Below are 22,046 nucleotides of genomic sequence, written 5' to 3' on the forward strand. Positions count from 1 at the left end.
GAAAACAGTGACGTACGTGTGTCTGCATCCAAAAGGCCAAGTGAGATATGGCTGGGTGTGAGGATTGGTGTATGGAACAGCAAAGGACTATCGTGTCTGCTAGAGGGATCAGCAGTGGCCAAGGCTGCCTGGTGGAGGACAGCCAAGGAAAGGGAAGGTACAGTACATAGTGCCTGTGCCACTTCAGTCAGAGCACGGGCCCTGCGAGACAGACATATTGCCATATGACCAGAATTCTGTTGTCGGCCTTGGGTGACTGTGAACAGGATGGCCGACAGAGGAAAGAGTCAGGTAGGAAAGCCATTGAGATGGCTGCTTCTTTCCTCTGTAGTGGCTCCAGGAAGCGAAGAAGTGACTCTATCTAGTTCCTGCATCACCCGCCCTGTGGAACAACCACAACACAGGGAGAAGCTGCCTCAGGCTAGTTCACCCCCCTTCCAGCCCCCTACAGGAGTTTGTAGGAGGTTCATTGCACACGCCTACTGCCTGGGTCACAGAAGGCTCAGGGTCTACACTTGGGACTTGGAGTGGGGGCTCCTGTGCCCACTCCCCTACTCCAAGACAGAGAAAATTAAAGACAGTGTTTGCTCTGGTTAGAGAAGAACTCATGGAGCTCCACCCCACTGCCTCAGGGTCTTGTCTGTTTAGCAGGAGCCCCCCCTGAATATCTCACCCCACTGTTGCTGTCAGGGAAGAGGCCTTCTGAAGCTAAAGTCTAAAAGAGACGTCATAAGCACCTGCGCTGGCCACCCACTGTACTCTGTGTCCCGACCCGTCTCCTCTCACCTGGAGGTGAGGCTGCCCCTATTCTCTCCTTGTCTGTCTCAGTCCATCCCAGCCCTCCTTCCTTTGTAACTTCGACCTTTGGAGTCTCTTCTTGTGTTGAATGGATGTCATGGCTTGGAGTTAGAGAAGCAAGTCCTTTTATGGAAACAGGTCGCCTGCTTGTCTACTGATTAACTAGAATGAATCTGCTCTGGGCTCTTTTAGACAGGTCAGGACTGTAGAGCTGTGCATTTGAGATTTCAAGCACAGGGTCACATTTCCCGGGAGCAGCGGTTGCTAAAAGTCAGGCTGGCTATGATGGGCTCCCTCACTCCCTATATACAAGGTCTGTATTTCTCTATCTGGTTAAGGTTGCAGGAGTTCTCTCAGCACCTAGGGAATGTGTGGGTTCTTTTTTATGTTTTCCTCATTTGGTAGCTTTGAGCCTTAATATTAAATGCAATGTTACCTCAGATATTTAAATTGATGCAGCTATAGTTAATTTTCTATTTTAGTTGACTTATTCTATGGGTGTCTAATATATTTATTTTCATGTTAATTTTTGGGTCTTTTCGCAGCACGTGCCTTAAACAAATATTAGGTGTTGCAGTTTGGCATACCTAGGTTTTGAGAATAATGGGCTTGCAATTTGTTTTTAGCTTTATGTCACTAGCAGTATAAGCACTAACAAGACATTAAGTTTTGTTCCTCTGTCGAAGAGCCTGAGTCTTTCGTATCTAGGGCAATTGGAGGGTGATGTGGCCCTGCACTTGCACGTGCTGTTCCTGAGGCGCTGGTGGTCGCTGGCTGTCACTTTGCCTAGTTTTGGCTGCGGTGCTCAGTACCTAGCCCACTGGTGACAGTGCAGGTGTCAGGGGGACAAGCTCTGAAACTCAGACTCCTGCTTTGATTGTCACTGCATATGTTTGCTCTCCTCCAGTGTCTACCCTGGAGTCTGCGGATAGATGCCTGCATTCTCTCCTCTCTCCACCTGCACTTAGCCCACTCCTCCCTTAACCATCTCTGCTCGGTGGCTTCACGGCAGAAGTAAAAGTAGAAGCTGACATTGGACTAGCTAAGAGCTCGTTCACGGAAGAGCTCTTTTCATTCTTTGTTGTACAAATTTCCATATATTCAGTGTTAATTCACCATCTTCCATGTACCTGGAGGGACTGGGGATTGGAACTGGAGGAGAGGTGGCCCTTGTGCTTGCAGAGAATGGACAGAAACTTGTGATTACCCTGTGTTTGGATGTGTGTCATGGTGTGTATGTCAAGAAGGTGGTAGTGCTGGATATGAACCATTTAGGTGTGGCTCTTCTTCCCACATATTCGCTGTTCTCTGACCCAGTGGTAAGTAGTAAATAATTGGAGTTAGTAGTTATCACCGTGTGCTTTCCAGAGAAGGTAAGGTTGGGATACTCAGTTGTAGCCCGGTCCTTATCTGATTTTGAGTTTGAAAATCAAAGTCACTGAACTGGGATAGGCGAGCACAAATCTCCTGTTAATTATTATGAAATATTCATCTGGTTTATTCTGAGGGCAGGGAGCAGGGATGGGGTCAGCACCAAGGAATGTATTTGGCATGCATGGCAGGCTTTCACTGATGCCTGCCTGGGCCTGGCTTCTGCTGTGCAGCCAGTCCTGGTCCTCTTGCTCCAGCCCCCAGTAGGATTTGTCGTCTGTCATGAACTAGTAGTCACAACACCCACTACATGTTGCACACAGCCCTGTATAGTTACAGGTGTCTAAGAAAGGAGAGACAGATGCCTCTCCATGAAGGGGGTGCAAACACTGGAGCCATAGAGTGGACAGCTCCAGCAAGGCCTGGAGAGAGCCAGGGAGGAAAGCCTCAGGCCAGCAGTTCAGTGGCTCTGCTCAAGTATGCCAGCATGTTGTTCTGCTGTTCTCTATAGGTCCCCAAAGGGATCTTGCTGCAAGGTCACCTGCCTTCCCTTCCTAGCTTTCCCTCAGAATAGATGAGTGGATGGAAGGGAACAGGCTGCCTGTTAGCCATGTGAGTGCTAGAAGCTTTTTCTCCTTGCAGGCTCGGATAGTGCGGATTCATTTGCTGGGGTTAAGGAAAGAGCTGGTACCCAAGTGTTTCTTGTGAGCTTGCTTTGCGATATGGTGGCAGAAAGTGTCTTATGTGACTAGAACTCGGAGTGTGATTAGCATGGAGAGGAGTGAGGTCAGAGAAGTGAGGTTTTATTTTGCCCTGTTGCTTTCTAATCCTTAGGCTTAATTGATGATGTCCCTGAAATAGACACCGGAGGACAGCATGTCCTAGTATGACAGACTGGGCACAGCTTTTAGGGCCTGAGCATCAAATAAATGTACCTTCTCTTTGTGTTTCAGACAGCCCGCTTGAGGACGCTGACCCCAAAGACTTCTATCTCATTCCAAGAAGCATCATGGCTGAGCCGGACTACATAGAGGATGACAATCCTGAACTAATTAAGCCCCAGAAACTAATCAACCCCGTCAAAACATCCCGAAAACATCAAGACCTCCACAGAGAGCTCCTTATGAATCAAAAAAGGTATGACAGTTTCATGAGCATTGTTTTCTCCCAAGAGTTTTTAAGGTAATCAGGTTTTAATTGTGTTTACAAAGGCTTCAAGGGATATTTTGCTTGTCTGCCATTTTAAAGGCATCCTTTTAATGAATATCCCAGAGCTGTCTCTCCACAAAGCTTCTGCAGGTGTGGCTGCCACTGCTGGGGTTTTACACTGTCCCTTTCCAAAGGTAGGCATATTTTAAGGAGCATTATTATTTATTTTCTTTGTGCTTGTGTTCGTGCATATGGAGGATAACTTGGAGACACCTCTCCTTCCCCCGTGTGAGTCCTAGGGATCGAACTCAGGGTGTAGAACTTGGCAGCAAGTCCCTTCATTTGCTGAGCCCAAGCATGCTATTTTCAAACAGGGTGGGAGAGAGTGTCCTAAGCAGAAGAGAAATGTTTTATAATTTTAAGTCTCTGACATTTTGGAAAGTGTAGGAATCAGATTTACATTGTGTACGTGCTAGTGTTTCCTAGTTGCAGAGACTTCCTAGACTTAACAGATAAGAGTATTCGTCTTCGTGTCTTTATTGGTTTCTTTTATGTAGGTTTACATCATTTTCCTCCTTCTCTTGAATTTTTAGAGGGAAGCGAAATACCTCTAGTCTTCCTTTGCAGACTGTTTGTTACTTCCATCTTGGCCTGAATGCCTCTGGATTCTGGGACTGGATCCCGCTATATGTTTGTTTATTATTGCGTGTTATGTGTAGTGTGTGGGAAGGCATGTGGAGAGATGAGGTTGACATCAGGGCTTTCCCACATTTTCCTGCTTTAAACAAGGTGTCTCACTCAATCTGGAGCTTTCTGGTTGGTGTACTGGCTAGCCAGCAAGCTCTCAGGACCCTTCTGTCTCCATATCTCTCCACATCCTAGAACTGAGGTTACAGGTGCTTGCTACTGCGACTGGGGATTTTTTTTTTTAAATTGTGAATTCTGGGGAATTCAAACTAAAGTACTTAATGCCTACACAGCAGTCCGTCTACCCACCAAGTCATCTTTCCAGCCAAGGTCCTCTGCTTTTTAAGTGGCGTTAGAATAGAACGGTGCGCAGGGACAGTTAAAGATGCAGGGTCACTTTATTGAAGAATGAGTAAGCTTTACATAAGATTGTTTTCAGATTTGTGAGATTGTAGGTTACTCATCCCCTGTCACTCTGCTAAGCCTTCATGAAAAGATCTACAAGTAGCTCCAAAGAAAGATGCTCAAAGCAAGTTCAACACAGGCTGATTTGGGGGATTAAAATGTGTAGCTATGCAAAGATCAAGTCTCCCATGTTTGACTTACATTAATTGCTTGATTTCCTCTCATTTGCTTGCTTCTTTTTCTAATTTATAGTATCGGCTTAATCTCTATAAACAGCTGGAGTCTTTTATTTCTCTCCCCTTTTATTTCAAAACCCTTTTGTGATCTTGAGAGAGTCCTTAGCCCTTAGTTGGGCTTTCTGAGTTTCTCTAATTCACATGGAAGGGATAAGGTAAAATATTTGTATTGAGAACAGGCTTTCATCACATCGTGAGCCAGTAATCAAGACTGATTTTCTGTGAACCAAACAGAACATATGTGTTACATATATCAAGCTGTTATTTGGCACTGAAATTTAGAAATAAAAAAAATCCACGGTATCTAAAGAATATATGAAATAGAAGATAAATAAAAGCTAATATACAAATTTTTATCGTAAAACCAGTTATGTATTGCCTAATAATGTAAGATTTTTACATTGAAAACCCTGCTGTATCTTCAACAGAAGGAGAAATACATTCTTTTTTTAATTTGAAAAATGCCCCCCCAACTATTAAATGCACTTTGAGTCATCAGAGTCTTTCAAGGAATCAGCAGTGTGTATGTGTGGTGGTGTCACATGAATAGGGAAGGTGGATGGGGTCCATTCAAGGAATCAGCAGTGTGTATGTGTGGTGTCACATGAATAGGGAAGGTGGATGGGGTCCATTTTATCACTCATATGTACTTATTTTAATGGATATTATTATTAATCAGTTTTCCATTGAAGGCTTTCTTTTTCTTCACTATATAGATTAAGGAACACATCTCAAGAGAGGCAGCTTGGCCAGTATCTCAAGACAGTTCAGATTAAACAGTGAACTATGCTCACACCGTTTCTCTCGAAACTCAAAGCCCATGACCTTTCCACATTGCACTGCTACCAAAGGTCACACTGATGCCCAGGTCTAGGCCACGACCTGGTGGCCATGTTGGTAGCCAAGGGCCATGCTGCCACTGGGGCCATGCTGATTTTGGTGGCCTGCGCTGTCACTTGAGGTCATGGTGTCAGGCGGGCCAGGGCTGCTGCTGAGAGCCATGTCTGGGTCAGTGGCTTTCATGGTACCATCGAAGGCTATGCCAGTGTCATAGGTCTGGACCACAACCTGGGGCTTTGTTGGTGCCTGAGGGTCATGCTGCCATGGGGGCTATGACAACTTGAATGGCCTGCACTCCTACCAAGGACCGTGTCTGGGTCCATGGTCCTACCCCAGCAGGCTCTGTATAGATAGCTGTTGCTCATAGTATCACCAAAGGCTACACGAATGCCTGAGGTCTGGGCTGTAGTCTGTGGCTCTGTTACCGTCTGAGGGCCATGCTGATCTGGATGGCAGTACAGGCTGTTGCCATGGACCATGTCTGGATCTGTGGCCCAGCATCAGCAAGTCTATAAGATCATCAGATGTCTGTAACTCCTGTGGCCACCAGGGTCTTTGCTCAGGGTCTAGACAGCCACCTGAGACCATGTTGGTGTCCTGGGGTCGTGCTACTGCTGGGGCCGTACTGATTTGGGTGGCCTGTGCTGCCACCAGGGCCATGGTTACATCCAGGCCTGAACTGCTGCCAAGGGTCATGTCTGAGCCCGTGTTCCTGCTGCAGCTGGGGTCTGTGATGATGTTCATAGCCCGTGTTACTACAGGAGATCATAGGATCCATGAATGTTGGACTCCAAGGGCCGTGTGGAGCTGCCCTGCTCCTCACTGACCCTGGGATAGTAGCTGGCCCTACTGCAGCGTGAAAACTGGCCCCATCCCTTACCATGGGACTGGGAGAGCTGGCCCTATAGCATGGAGGTAGGAGAACTGGCTCTGCCCCTTACCTGAGGGAGCACTTCCAGTGGCCCAGACCGACGAGCTCAGCTACCACCCAGATCCACATCCTGGGCCTTGGGTTGGCCCACCATATCATCTACCCCATGTAGGACCTGCTGGAGTACGTGAAGAAACTAGCCCTGCAGAACAATAGCCACAGGATATCTGAGCGGAGTTTCGGTGAGGGCTCAGTGATGACGGTGTGTCAGAGGACTTGAACCAGACCCATGACTCATTACAATGAACATTTAGCGGGTGGGGCTGATTGGAAAGTGTATAGTGCATGACACACCACAGTTCCTGATGCCAATGGGATGAATGAAGAGGTGATGGAAAGACGGAGGAATGAGGTGGTTTGTTTGCTTGTTTGTTTGTTATTAATTAATTTGGGGGAACATGCTGCAGGAGTGAGATGGGTGGATAAGGAGGGGCTGGGAGGTGAGTGGGATTGGGGTGCATGGTATAAAATTCTCAAAGAATCAACAAAGAATAATGTTTAAAAAAGAGAGACAGACAGGTCTGGTTGCTCTGAGTCCTCTACTTAGCATCAGTATCATCCAGGCTGCTAATAATATTTTGGCAGAGTAGTTTGTAACCTGTAATCTAGAAAATGTGTATTCAGTAAAATTAGGATGGACTGTGGCTTTATCTTCTTTTTCACAAATTTCATTAACTTTTCATCTAAAATGCTTCTTAGAATTTAACTCAGTGACCCCCTCCCCCACTATTTTCTTTGGGAATTTTATACCAGCAGCTGGCTTGCTTGTGCTGGCACCAAAACCAACAAAGTCACAATCCCCTGACCCAGAAGGAGAGAAGTGCTTATAGAGCGTTCCTGGGGCAGGAGCCATCAGCTCTGGTAGGGAGGCTGTCACCGGGGCGGAGAACTGCCTTAAAAATGCCTCACAGGGTCAGTGAGCTGGCTCAGTGGGGAAGGATGCTTGCTGTCAAGCCTGATGACCCAAGTTAGTCCTCAATGCACACACACATAGCAGGAGAAAGATGAGTCCAGCAAGTTGTGCTTTGACCTTCACATGCATACTATGGCATGTGTGAGCACACACATATACATACAGAAAAAGAAACAAGTATATGTAATAATTTTTAAATTTTTATTGCTTTATAAAACCATTCAAAATTTCCACTTCCTCCCCTCCTCCCATTTCCCTCCCACTCCCCCACTTACCCTCCTCCTTCCCCCTCCAGTCCTAAGAGAGGGCAGGGTACCCTGCCCTGTGGGAAGTCCAAGGCCCTTCCCCCTCCATCCAAGTCTAGGAAGGTGAGCATCCAAACAGACTAGGATCCCAAAAAGCCAGTACATGCAGTAGAGACAAATCCCAGTGCCATTATCATTGGCTTCTCAGTCAGTCCCCATTGTCAGCCACATTTAGAGGGTCCAGTTTGACCCCATGCTCGTTCAGTCCCAGTCTAGCTGGCTTTGGTGAGCTCCCATTAGATCAGGGGAGAATTGGGGAGAGCTTGAGGGAGTGGGATGGTTGAGATGGAGAAAGGGTAGATATGGGAGCAGGGAAGAAGATACCTTAATTAAGGGAGCCATTTTAGGGTTGACAAGAGACTTGGCTACCAGGAACTTGGTCTCTGGTCAGTCCTTGATCACTGGTCAGTCTTGACGGGGTTGGACATTCTTGTTCGTATAGATGTCAGAGCTCATGAGGAGAGCCCACCGTTTCCTTTCTAGGGCTGAAGGGTTGATTTCCAAACTTCAGAGAGGCAAATTTTAGTCTTGACATCAAATCTGAAGTCTGTTCTGGGGATTTAGCAAGGCTACAGGTGGTTCTTCACTTTGTCATCGACATAGAAAGTTAAATGAAAAAAATTTTAAAAATGAAAAAAGTTAAATGATGTGCTGGCATAAAATTTAAGCTATATATATATATATATACACACACACACACATATATATATGACTTCTTGACTTATCACAGAAGGACCATTTTTCTAATATTTTCTGTCACTAAATATTTTATCTTACCATCTCCATTTTGTAAAGTTTTTGAGCAGAAAATGAATAACATAGCTAAGCCCATTTCTGTATTACAATGGATATCAGCTTAATGAATCATACATCAAAGTTTGCGCTGCAACTTTGGTATAACTCAGAAAAAAATTATTAATAATTGGAGTTATTTTTTCTAGTGAAATATAGGGAGATGTCTGAAATTTAAATTATTCATATAATTAAATTCTTAGTCCTAAAATTTAATTTTGTCTATAGTTTCATACTTAGACCTTATTATTCACAAAACTGAGGAAATCTTAATTCATTATTCCTTTATGATACTTTTGGATTTTTTTGAAACAGTGTTTATTATGTAACCCAGGCTAGTATCCTGCTCTGACCTCTCTATATGCTGAAATTACAGTATGCCTTCACACCCACCTGATTAGGTGATACTCGGAACTCATATGGACTTTGATTATGCTGATTAATGATTAATTTCCTTCACACCCTGTGTGCAGTTTTGTTCCTGTTCATTCTTGGTAATTGTGAAATAGACCATAAAATAATAAAAGTAATCTCCCTCCTTTCATTAGAATGTAAGCAATTTCGCCTAACCAATCACCTGCTAGGGAAGATAGGGAAAGAAGAGATGTGTATGTTAACAGTGTATCCTTTATTATCAGAGGTGGAATATACCAAATCCTCATTCTCTAAACAACTTCAAAATTTTTATTGTGATTAAAAAAATATCTAGGTAAGAGAGATGCCAGAATCATGTGTGTGTGTGTGTGTGTGTGTGTGTGTGTGTGTGTGTGTGTGTGGTTTTCTAGGAAGTGTGAAATATAGACTGGTTTGTTGTGTCATGTGTGGCTGTGTTTACGTTTCTTTTCCTGAAAGATTAAGCTAACAGTTTTTTCCATCTTTTCTTTCTTTCCCTCCCTCCTTCCCTCCCTCTCTCCCTCCGTCCCTCCCTCCCTCCCTCCCTTCCTTTCTTCCTCCTCTTCCTCCTCCTCCTCCTCTTCTTTTTTTCCGCAGGGGTCTTGCCCCTCAGAATAAACCAGAATTGCAGAAGGTGATGGAGAGGAGAAAACGGGACCAAGTGATAAAACAGAAGGAGGAAGAAGCACAGAAGAAAAAGTCCGATCTGGAAATAGAACTATTAAAGCGGCAGCAGAAGTTGGAGCAGGTAAAGCTTGGATGAAAACAGTCTAGTTCTGAGGGTTTAGGTTGTTGGACTCCAGGCAAGCAGAATTCCAGCAGGCCAGATGTGCATGTGTGTACCCTGAGAGAAAAACAAGGAGCAAATACAGTGGAAGGCATAAATCCCGTTAAAGGCAGACACTCAATTTCTGTTAGAAACCTGAAAGAGTCACTAGAGGCCAAAGCAAACCAGAGGGGTGGGAAGAATGTTCAGTGCCTAAAGCATTTGCTAGCAACAGGATCTGAATTCAGATCCCCAGAATCTATGTAAGTGTAGGGTGGATGTGTTGTGGCAGCCACCCTGTAATTCCAGGACTTGCAAGTAGACAAGGGATCCTAGACCAAGCCAGCTAAGTAGACTAGTCATGCTAACCAGCATCAGTTCAACTGAGAGACCCTGCCTCAGAAGAATATGGTGGGTAGTGACTGAAGAAGACTATCCAGATGAACCTCAGCTTTTCACAGCCCTGCACACATGTGCTCATGTGAACATACATGCTCACAGGCATGCATATAACATAACACACAGACACACACAAATGCACATACATACACATGCACCTAAAATTAGTGTTGAGCTAACTTATTGTAATTTCTCTGAGAAAGACTCCAGGGCAACTGTTTGCTGAGTCTAGGATGTTCTTTTGATTCCTGTGACCTCTTGATATGGTTTGTGGCAACAAACAGGGCTCATGCTTCTGCACAGATTAAAATTTCTAAAGATTATATATATATATATATATATATATATATATATATATATATATATGCACACACACACACACATCTTTTCCTGAAAGTTGGGATTCTTTTTAAAAGCCTCCCAGTATATAAATCACTTTTTTTTTAATGTATTTAGCTTGAACTGGAAAAGCAGAAATTGCAAGAAGAGCAAGAAAACGCCCCGGAGTTTGTGAAGGTGAAAGGCAATCTCAGGAGGACAGGCCAGGAGTCCTAGGCCCAGCTGCCTGTGGCCTGGCGTGTCCCCACCATCGCTATAGGAGCCATGTCTAGGTACCTCTGCAGCGCTTGTCTTGGGCCAGAGTCCTGAGGAAGAGAACCCAGACAGCTGAGAATTTTGACTATCAAAAAGGATCGGGTTTGATTCGCCATCATATCATGCTAGATGAATCGTCTTTGACGGTTGCTATTCCCACTCGCCAAATGAACAACATTGACCAGCACATAACACATGTGTTATCATGGACCTGTGGTTAGAGACTCTAGACAAAGCAAAACACAAAAGCAAGCGAACTAGAAAGTGGACACTGGAATAACACTTGAGGGTTATGCTACTCAGCTTTTTTTTCCATTCCAAATTTAGTGGGACACAGAGCCTTGTTCTTTCCAAAACTAAAGAAATTGTGTGGAATCCTTCCTTTGGTTAACTGTGAGATCATTTTGATTGCATCAAAATGCTTTTCATCTGTCATGTCCAGTATTTGTATTTCATTTTGAGAACCCAGAATTTTCTTGTTTAATGTATACCCCCCTCACAATACAAATTAAGAATGGAAAATGTTAGTCTTTAACATTTATGTTTAACCATACCTGTTTCCTTGGTTGACAGTGAAATTCAGAAATAGGATAAGAAGTGTTGACATGTCAACGCCCATCACGAACTTGGTATAATTTTTCTAGGTTCTCAGTATGATATGCCACATGCTGCCTTTCCACTTCCAAGAAGGCACATCGTGACTGTTCCTTTATTGTTTTGATGACCATAGGCTTTCTCTTCAGTTTTAGTTTGTCATTTCTTGCTCAACTCGTCTTTTTAGATGAAGCAATTCCTTAGTTCTTTGGAGGATTAAACTAGAGTGCATAACTCAGCCTCTGTGTCCCATAGTGAGGCCGGATCTTTTGAGTTTTCCTGAGAGCAGTATAGAGGGTTGTCCATGAGGACTGGGTGACGAGGCCATTAGTTACTGAATGTGATACAAATAGAGATCCATTTCTAGGAGGGTTTAGTGGAAGACTTTATACTTTCTACATTTTGAGTGTCTTTGATTCTTAGCTTTAAACATTTCTCATGAGGGATCACGTGTTTCTTTCCACTTGTGTTTCTTGTGAAGAACGACTATCTGGCGCTCTCTCAGCATGATGCTGTTGATAGGGACGGTCTTGACTACTGTGCTTCATCTCTCAGGAAAAGCTGAGGGGCCGGGCAGAGCTGCTCAGTTTCCTCATGCTAGCTAGCATGCTGTTCAAAGAGACATCTAAGTTAGAAATGATATGAAAGTTCCCATGCAAAAATATATTTTATACTGCAGGCATGGGATTTTTTTTATATTTAGTGCTTCTCCCTAGAAATGATTTAACCAGTAATTTCTACACTGAAGACTTCTATTTCCTTTCATGATGCACAGAATGCTGGGTGTAGTGCTTTGGAATCCTTGATTAGCACACTAGACACTCGCTTTCACTGGGAGCACTCCGGTTAGGTAGTTAACAGGCCCAAGCTCCATCCAAGTTTGATTAAGAAATAGATGGGTGATAATTCACTGCTAGGTAGAGAAACTTGAGAGTTGATTACAGCAAAAATGGATTCTTAGACTTATCAGCAAGTGTTATCTAAATAAAATATGAGATGCTGAAGATAAAATTGTTTGCCTTTGAAGACTGGATGACAACTTCGTCATCCTTCTTTTTGATAAAAGAAAGTTCATTCCTGACTGTTGGGGAAAAAAAATCTCCAGTGCACATTGATTATTCTTTCTTTGTGTGTGTGGAGTAATGATGTCAGATGTTAGGGTGAAAATTTGGGACTGGCTCAGTCCTTTTTATCTAACTGGAAGTTAGCTCTTGAGATGTGTATCCTGAGAACAGTTCCACTGTGTGATAGGATCTTTGAGGGCCCTCACTAGCTCATTAGGAACTGGGCCGATTCTGTTTCTAAACCCAAGGGACTCATTCACAACCACATTTCTTTCCTGGTTGCACTCAGACCTGTGATCTTCCTTGGTGGTTAGTGCTACAGGGTCTGGCCAAAAGAGGACTTGTAAAAGTAAATAGCACGAAGTGATGGCTTCTGCTGGGTCCTGGGGCACACAGGTAGTGAGGCTTGTCAGAGTCTGCATTTTAAAATGCCATCGCTCTTTCCTTGCTCCTAACACTGTGTAGTCCAAACCCCGAGAACTTGTCAACATCTGAGCAGTGTTGTGCTTTGAGCCACTTTTAGGGGGGAAAAGGCTCCATTTTTCCACTCTGTAGTTTTCGTAAAATAGATCTGTGTTTTCTAGTCTCCTGCTAGTAAAATAGTTTGCTTTCTAAGCTATAACAGTCAACTTTATTCTTCTACTCTGAGAATCTTGACCTGTTTGAGTGTACATAATATATATAAAGGGAGCCTTAATGGATTTGTTTTCATAATTTAATATTTTTTGTATTTGCTCTTGTATAATTGTTTTTTTAATGGAAAGTATTACAGAATCAAGGGTGGAATTCTTAGAACCAAAGTTATTCTTAATAAAAATCACCAATGCTTGGACCACACAGCCGTGTCTGTCTCATTGTTTAAGGTGGACTTGTAGTCCCGGGAGAGGGGGAGTATTGTTCAGTTCAGCGATTAAAAGGTAGCTTCCAAGTCTCCCCGGGTGCCAGTTCTCTCTGACAACAGGTATGTCTTCTCTCTGTGTGCCTTTTGAGTCTGAAAACTTATATGGCAGATAATTTCATCCTAAGATATCAGTGGTTCTAAATGTTGCTTTTGCATAAAGCATAGGGCATTATTGCAACTGGTGGTCTTTCAGGTAACAAATAGTCTGAATTTTAAGGAGTTCAGTAAAACAGTGGAAGACTTTTAGTGCTTGCTAATAGTACGGTTTTTAGTAATTCTGCTTTTTGTTGTTGTTTTGCTTACTCAGTTACATGCACACTACCCTCGAAGAAGTGAGTCGGGAGCACTCTATACACATGGCTGTATTATACTATTGGTTAGAATACTTGGGAGGTTCAAATCTCCCTCCTTGACAGTTATGCCTTACTGCAGAGATGGAAATGAATGTCTGTTCCCCACAGAAGGGACACTGAGGATATACTGAAGAAACAGTTGTCCCCATGTCTGGCTCAGTGAACCAGGGAGGTTGTCGGGGTTTCTTACAGGAATGGTCAGTCAACAGAGAACATCACTGAACGCCATTACACATAAGAACTCATAAAAGCTGCATTTACAACTTTAGAGAGAAAACGGGTTTTGTTTACTTCCTAGGTCTTACATGGGGTGTGTGAGTCTAAGTAGCAGTGTGAAGAAGACAGCAGAATGCTGGAGATATGAAAAGGGAGAGGGGATTACTGGGGACAGAAGGGTACAGAGGGAAAGAGGAGGCAGGGAGGAGAAATTGTGTATGAACTGAACATGTGTATTTTTCTTATTTTATCAATAAAAATACTGCTATTTAATTAATTTACATAATAGTTATATTGTATTAGATATTATAAATATTTTAAAAGCCTGCAAGATGTTCTACCTGTGTAGCTTGCATTAGGGCTCTGAGTTCAATCCACACAAAGAGAATAAATGAAAGTCTTTTTTTTTTTTAGCATGAACATGCCTTCAGGAGGGAAGGCATTCTGGACAATTTAGCTACGCAGCATACTTTTTACTGTCTAATTATAAATTTTGACCACTTACTCAACTTTTAGTATCTTTGGACTCTTGATCTTAAAGTCTACTAGAACTCTCTTGGATAGTTCAGTTGGTGGAGTGGAACACTGTAAAGTCTCTTAAAGATTTGTTCTTTCTGAGGTTATCCTATGGACTCTAAAACTAGCGCAGAAGATGCATTCCACAAAAGATCTGAGTGATAGCTGCCCCCTTGGAATAACTAACTTAGATACTCAGCACCCACTTAGATGCCACTTGGCCCAAATGGCACTTGGGCATGGCAGCCCACCTTTAACCCAAGCACTTAAGAGATAGAGATACGATCTTCAAGCAAGTTGGCTAACTAGACTAGCTAAATTGGCAAGCCCTGGGTTCGATTTCAGAACTCTGCTTCAATACATAAGGCAAACAATCAATGAAGATACATTAACCTCTAACCTCCACATGTAAATGTGACCCGTATACACATGTGCACACACAAAGATGTACTCACCATACACATACACCTGCAAAGAAAAAAATTCGACACATTTCTATTTTCGTGTTTAAAATTTCCTACACATACACCTGCAAAGAAAAAAATTAGACACATTTCTATTTTCGTGTTTAAAATTTCCCTCTAGTATGACCATATTTATTTTCATATCCTCCTCAAATGTCAGTATAATTTATCCAATCAAGACTTGGACTAACTGAAGGAGCAAGATCTGCATTTTTGGCTGACTTTTGCTTGCAACAGAGCCTGCCTGGCTGATTCATCTCGATTCAACCATGAGTCACAGGCCTGGAGCAAAGCCTTTGTTATAATGAATTCGTTTTGCTTTGCCATGGTTTCAGTGCCTTTCACTTACTGGACTCTAGCTTGCAGCATGTGCCTTCATTCTCAAGGCCAGCATCATCCGGCCATTACGATATACACTGATCTTGTTCATTAGTATTACTGAAATTTATGCCTTCTAGATTGCAAACCTACGGGGGATCACTTTAAAGATTTATTTATTTGAGAGCAAGAGTCATCAAATCTGTGTGAATTTTGGGTTATTTGCCTGTGTGTTATCTTGGACATACTGATGGGGCCCTCTTTAATTTGTTGTCAGATGGGACCCACAGTATTCTTTATATATTATTCTGTTTTATAATTTCTTTATTGCTTGGTTGCCTGTATTTGTTCCTGTATGCCCGGCTAAAGACAAACACATCAAAGAATGTGTTTTAAAAATGTATGTTCTTCATAGAACAAGCGAGATGCCCTTGTGTGTGAAAACTCCCTCAAATACATTAGTTATTACTTTATATTATAGCTGTTTTGTTTTCTGAGACAGGGTCTTCTTGTATAGCCCTGGCTCGCCTAAAGCTTGCTACATAGGCAAGGTTGGCCTTGAACTTGTAGTGAGCTTTCTCCTCATTTCTCCGTTGCCATCCAAAGCTGGGATTACAGGTATAAGCCACAATACCTGGCCTGATTTTTAAAAAGTTATGCAGTAAGAAAATGTTGAGTCACTGGAGTTTCAAAGGGCAGAAATGAAGAAAGCGTTAACTAGAAACATTTTAACTCCACATTCTTTATCATTCAAACACCATGCATCTTGAAATTATTGGCACATACAGTGCACGTATGATAGGTAACGCTACAGTGGTTTCAGTGTTCCAAGATGACATACACTCACAATTGATAACATCAGAGTCGGGATACTGAATGAATAAAAAGAAGCCATGTGTGGTGGGGTCACATGTGTAATCTCAGTACACAGGAGGTGGAGTTAGGAGGAATGTGAGTTCAACACCAGTCCGGGCTACATAAGACCTTGTAGCAATAAAGTGAAGTGAAACAGATCCGAATGAAGAACTTTACTATCCTTGCCCCGCCCCCCCCCCCCCCCCCCCCCGTGATGGGTGATTGGACTGAGAAATGCGTAGAGAATTGGAAACGTGCGTTTTTAGGCATTTCCGTGGGACACAGGGCAGCGTTCTGAACATGCTTGCTACCCGAAAGGGCAGAAGTACGCATGTGCAAGGCATTCCTCGCCAGAGGTGTGTTTAAGGCTGCCGCTGTACCTCTGCGCCAGGTTCCACATTTCCTCAGTCTTTGAACACAGACCCTCACCAGCAGCTTCCCTGGGAGCTCCCAGGCCTCCAGCATGTACTGGGGCTCCAGCCTTACTCTCCCTTGTTCTAAGGCGCTCAGCTTCTCAGCCTGAGCAACTGCTAGATCCCCTTACTTTCCAGCCTGCAGTCACTGCGGATCCGCACAACCTCCACTGTGGTGAGCCAGCTGACCACATTCCCAATTTGTAAAATTATATATATCCTGTTGGGTTTTTTGCTCTTGAGAACCCCAGTGTGTTGTGCGTGTGGTTATGAATAGAAAAAGACCCAAACTGGAGTTTTCCTCGAAGGCTCTCAGACTGTGGATCTCACCATGGAAACAGTTTTGACCTTTATCTGTTTTTTCTGGAAACTGGAACTTAAGGTAAGGTTCCACCACTCTGGGTCTTCCTGCTAATGTTTATGTTGACTTGGTCAAGGTGTTTGGGAATATGGAGGAAATGGGAGTCCTGCAATGAGACAGGGTAGGGCCCTGGTGGAGCCCCAAGGTCGTCCAGTCAAGGTCTTCCTGGCAAATGCCCTGCCTTGGATGGTGGTGAAACTTCTATTTACTTTCTCCTTTGCTTCCAGGTGGTACCTTTCTCAAGTCACTCACTACATTCATCTCTCCTGCTAGTCGAATGCCTGAGACTTAAGCTCGGGAAAGAAAGCTAGTCTAGAACTGGAGAAATGTTGACTTCTGCCTCCTCCTGAGCTCTCCTGGCGGCTGTATGGAGGCTGGCCTAGGGAGAATTAGCAGCAGAGAAGTGTGTCCCGCCATTCACTGCAGTATCTTCTTCATCGCCTGCCCTTTGCTATTTATCTGTCCCTAGCATTCCAGGAAACAGTTGCGTCTGGGTCAACCAAGTGTCAGCGAGGAGGGAAAGTGTGTGATATAAATAAAAGTCAACAGCTACCCAGGAGGGCATACCTTACCTTGTGAGCCAGGATCAGGGTTCATAGGTAGCTGATGTGGAACTGATAGCCAGCCTAGGGCTGCCCTGTGGAAAGCAATCACTAGGTAAAACTCCAGCGAGCCAAGGGCATTTCCCAGCTTTAACTTGCTGAGATAGTGCCATTATTAAAAAGGAACTGTCCCAGCATGAGCTCTCTTCCCATTTCCCCGTTTCTTCCTCAGTGGTTTCAGTGTTTGTCAGAGATAGGCAGCCAGCCAATTAACTGCACACACTTAATAACAAATACGGTTATGTCTTAGTAGGAGTAGGCTTCAGCTTTTGAAGTGTTTAAAACCCTGTTCAGACATAAGATGCTGCACAAGAAAAAATAAATAGTAAGTGTTCAATAAAATGCCATAGGAACAGCTAGAAGACAGTAACTGCAGGAAAAAATCCAGCAGGCGCATCCACACTAAATCACATGGTTTTGTTGCTAGATGAACGCCCGAGCACATCAGAGTTCTCTGAGCAAGACCGTAGAGACCAATGGTTCAGTGATTTAAACAAAATGTGACTTTCATTTCTCCATCTTCCTACCTCTTTCTCTTGTCTCAAAAATTAAGACTGGGAAAGTTTAGGGGCTGGGGAGATTGCTCAGTGGGTAAAACCCTCACCATGTAAGTGTGAGGACCTCAGTGCACAACTCCAGACCCCACCTGGCCTCTGTGATAGTACACACCTTTATCCTGTGCTCTTAGAGATGCAAAGCAGAGCCAGGAGACTGATGGGAGAATCCCTGAGAGCTCAATGGCCAGCTAACCTGGTTCACATAGAGGCAGACAAGAGACCCCACCTCAAAGTGAAAGGCAGTGGCTGACACCTGGGCTTGTCCTTTGACCCTTCGCATGTACATCATGGCATGTGTGCACCTGCACTTACACATCTGAATGCAAATGACCCCCACACATGGGGGGGGTAAAAAGAAAAGCATGTTTTGAAATCCCAGGTTCTCAAGAGTGATAGTGTAACAGAAGACCTGGACCAGACAGAAGACGAGGATCACATATGAGTACCATCTCCCCATGTGCATATCCTAGGTGTAGCGATGCGACACTTGTTATTGATTTTCAAAGAACTTCCTGAGGATTTATTTCAGCTTGCTTACTAGCAGTGAAATTGTGTAGTTTGCCATGGCAGAGTCGATATACACCAAATGGTAGCCTGTCTGTCTCTGTCCACCTGTCCTGGATGCATGGTCACAGGAATGAATGAGGTCCCTGGCAAGCAATGAGAATACAGTGTTGAGCAAAATTAGAGCCAGTCCATGTTCTTTTGGAACACCAAGGCGAACTCAGAGACAAACATTGAAAGAATCACAGAAATGTAATACCATGGCAACTGTGAAGGGTGGGCCAAACCATGGAAAGGGCTGTGAGAACAGGTACCATTGTCCCTGCTTCTCAATTGGCTGGCGACTGGAGACATAGCCACCATCATTATCCTCTCTGTGCCAGTTACTTGGTATTTGGTATTCAAGATCTAATGATCCTGTAGTTCTCACAGCTCTTCCCTGGGTGCTGCTGTCATTGGAGAAGAAAGAAATATATTTCAATGAAGTTAAATAATTGAGCCCAATATGTACCTGCCCCAGTGGCACCCCCTGGCCACTCTACAGTCTTCACTGATGGTACCACACTCTGTCTTGGTGAGTTTTCTGTTGGTGTGGTAAAACACCATGAACAAGGCGCCTAAGAGTTTGGTCGAGCCTACCCGTTCAGAGGATCAGTCCATGATGGTGGAACAAAGGTGACTGGAGCAGCAGCTGAGAGCTCACATCTTGATCCATAAGCAGTAGGTAGAGAGCACACTGGGAATGGTGTGAGTCTTGAAACCTCAAAGCTTGCTCCCAGTGACACCTCCTTCAACAAGGTCACACCCAATCCTTCCCAAATGGTTCCACCAACTAGGTACTAAGTATTCAAACATATGAGCCTATGGAGGTCATTTTCATTCAAACCAGCACACTTGTCTGTATTAGGAACTGGGAGTTATTTTTGCACCCCCTCTGTTGTGAAATATTTTAACTAGACAAAGATATGTTACATTTTTTATGCTACATCTGTTTAATTATGAAAAGGTGTTGCATTTGTTTCACCTTGCCTGCCTAAGGCACCTGATTGGTCTAATAAAGAAAGAGCTGAATGGCCAATAGTTAGGCAGGAGAAAGAATAGGTGGGGCTGGCAGGCAGAGAGGATAAATAGGAGGAGAAATCTAGAAAGAGGGAAGGAAGAATGAGAGGAGGAGAAGAGGAGGGACACATCTGGGACAAGAAGCCAGGCAAACACCAGCCAGATAGACACAGAGAAGCCGTGAGAGTAAGATATACAGAAGCAAGAAAGGTAATAAGCCCTGAGGCAAATGGTAGATACAGAGAAATAAGTTAAAAGAGCTAGCCAGCCAGAAATGAGCTAAGCCAGGCCGAGTATTCAACAGTAAGAATAAGTCTCTGTCATGATTTGGGAGCAGGTTGGTGGCCTAAAAGGAAAAGCCTGGTACACCCCTCCCCCATATCCAGCCAACCACCTAGTCCGTCCACTTGGCTCCCTAACTATCGCCTGGATTTTTGCATCCCTCCCCAGTACCACTACCATTTCAGAATAGCAGCTTCTGATATCATGACCTCCTTTTCCGCGTCTCTCTCACTTACCTGCATTCTGCTTATCAGAGGGTAAAGACCCAAACCCCAAGAGTGGCCCTGTTTGTCTTAACTCATTTCAGTTTTCATGCTTCAGGACATGGCAATTAGTAAGCACTCAACAAATACCCGCTGAACCAATGCCAAAGTGCATGCGTAACTGCCCTGTTGCTGTGTGTGCCCTGCCGTGATACTGATGGAAGAGGTTAGAACTCAAGGATGCTGCAGATGCGCACAGTGAAGACTCTGTGTTCTCCCACAGGATGCTTCTTACCTGTATCTCCACACGAGCCACGTGATTCCAGTCCACCTGTTCTCACATGTGCGGTGTCTGAAAGCGGCTATAAAACACTTGTGATCCAAATCAAGAGGCCCAAGAAAATTAGGGGAAACAAAAGATTAGGGTGGAGGGTGCCATTTGATAGTAGCTGCTGAATTTTCCTTTCTTGGATGTGAGGAGAACAGAAGGTGATTCGGGAAGCAGCATCAGCAGGTGTCCCAGCCAGAGCATGTCCTTGTCCAGAATGACATAGCACTGGAGTGAAATCGGAAAGACAGCTGAACTGCAGGTGTGGTTAGGTGCAGAAAGCTGCAGTGTGACTTCAGGCCACCAGGGAGTTTTGTGTCTGTCCATGGCTGTGTCCTCGGAATATTGACAAGCATATCGTAGATGTGTACAAAAGACAAGTTGAATAAGCAAATAAGAGTATGATTTCAAAATCATGTCCCAGTGATGATGACCCCCATGCTGCCGTGACAAATCAGCCCTGTGGTGTAAGAGACCAAAGGTAGATTTTGCTTTACCAAGCCCACTGTGGACCCATGGAACTTTCTGGAAAGCTGAACTCCACGTACGCTCAGAGCTCACTGTAGCACATCATTCTAATACTACCACGTGTGGCAGGGAAAGGGCTGGAAAATCATGTCCAAAGCAAAGTATGTGGCTATGCCTACAGCAAAGGGGCAGGAGAGAGAATTCTCCCCTCCTCCCTTTCATTCCTCTGTCTCTCAAACACACCCAATGGGAGGAATAAGACTGCCACTGGTGAGGATCAGTAATTCAAGCACATATGCAGATTCTGGAGTTTCTGGAGATTCATGTAAACATCATTCTTTTTCTTTGTAGTTACACAATTCAACAATTTCATGCTCATGAAGATTGTATTAAAAGAAAATTCACCTCTGCCAATTGCCCTCCCTTATCCACTTCAATCCTTGCTGCCAATTCCCTTCCTCTCAACTAGTCTCCTTTCTCCCCTTGTATGTGTGTGAACAGGTCTTATGCAGGAAGTCACTCTGCTGTGTATTCATGATTGCAATAACCTCACACCCAGAAGGCAGTGTTTCATGGAATTTCTCTCCATCCTCTGGCTCTTATGATCTCTCCATCCCCTCTGCTATGATGTTTCCTAGGCTTTGGAGGAGATGATGAAACTCTCTCATTTAGGGGCAATCACTCAACAGTGACTTGTTCTCCACACTCAGCCAGGTATAAATATCTTCATTAAACATTACCTATTGCAAAAAGGAAATTTCCTGACTCAGGCTGAGAGCAGCACTAGTCTATAGGTACCTTTTTTTTGAGGCAGAATGACTACATATCCATTTATCACAAACACCAATAGTACATTTTCCTCCAGGGCCTGTGACTTCCCCAGCTATTGGTTTTCGACAAGGTTTACAGTGCCAGGTATGTGTTTGCTGCTGTGGAGCAGGTCTCAAGCCAATCAGAAAGCAGTTGGTGATCCCTATATTGGCATGCCACTATTATACAGGTAGGTATAGCTAACAGTTTTATAGTATTAAGCAAGTTTGAGCATTTTCTAACCATGTGGATTTCTACATATTTCCCTCCAAAAGAATGTGAGTCAAAGTTGAGAAACTGATTGCTTGCATTTCACAGTTATCTTTCAGATATAGCAAGTGAAGTAAAGGAAGATATTAATAGATACTTCAATGACTAAGTCAAGGACACTGGGGTGCTTCTATGCTTCTGTGCAGTTTTCCCTCAATATCTAAGTTCTGAAGATTTAACCAATCACAGGTTAATAATATTTGGAGGAAAACTGCATCTGTATTACTACACATGGACAGATTTTTAAAAATCTTATCATCCCCTAAACAATATGGCACAAAACAATGAACATGGCATTTATGTTAAGTATTACAAGAGAACCAGAGATA

General features: G+C 43.8%; 1 protein-coding gene across 5 annotated transcripts in view; it reads left to right on the forward strand.

The window, feature by feature from the left end:
* The window catches only part of Fam107b (family with sequence similarity 107 member B), a 218,115-nt gene extending 205,041 nt beyond the window's left edge, over nt 1-13,074 (forward strand). For 3 of the 5 annotated variants that reach the window (XM_038333378.1, XM_038333382.1, XM_038333380.1), the window contains 3 exons: nt 3,123-3,306; nt 9,418-9,568; nt 10,442-13,074. In XM_038333378.1, the coding sequence (XP_038189306.1) occupies nt 3,123-3,306; nt 9,418-9,568; nt 10,442-10,540 (434 nt within the window). In that variant the 3' untranslated portion in view covers nt 10,541-13,074. Of the gene's footprint in view, nt 1-676; nt 793-957; nt 1,112-3,122; nt 3,307-9,417; nt 9,569-10,441 lie in introns of those variants that run through there. The other 2 variants (XM_038333383.1, XM_038333381.1) reach the window with 2 other exon arrangements.
* Nucleotides 13,075-22,046: the final 8,972 nt, after the last annotated feature.

The sequence above is a fragment of the Arvicola amphibius genome, chromosome 6 (assembly GCF_903992535.2).
Source record: "Arvicola amphibius chromosome 6, mArvAmp1.2, whole genome shotgun sequence".
Classification (NCBI taxonomy): domain Eukaryota; kingdom Metazoa; phylum Chordata; class Mammalia; order Rodentia; family Cricetidae; genus Arvicola; species Arvicola amphibius.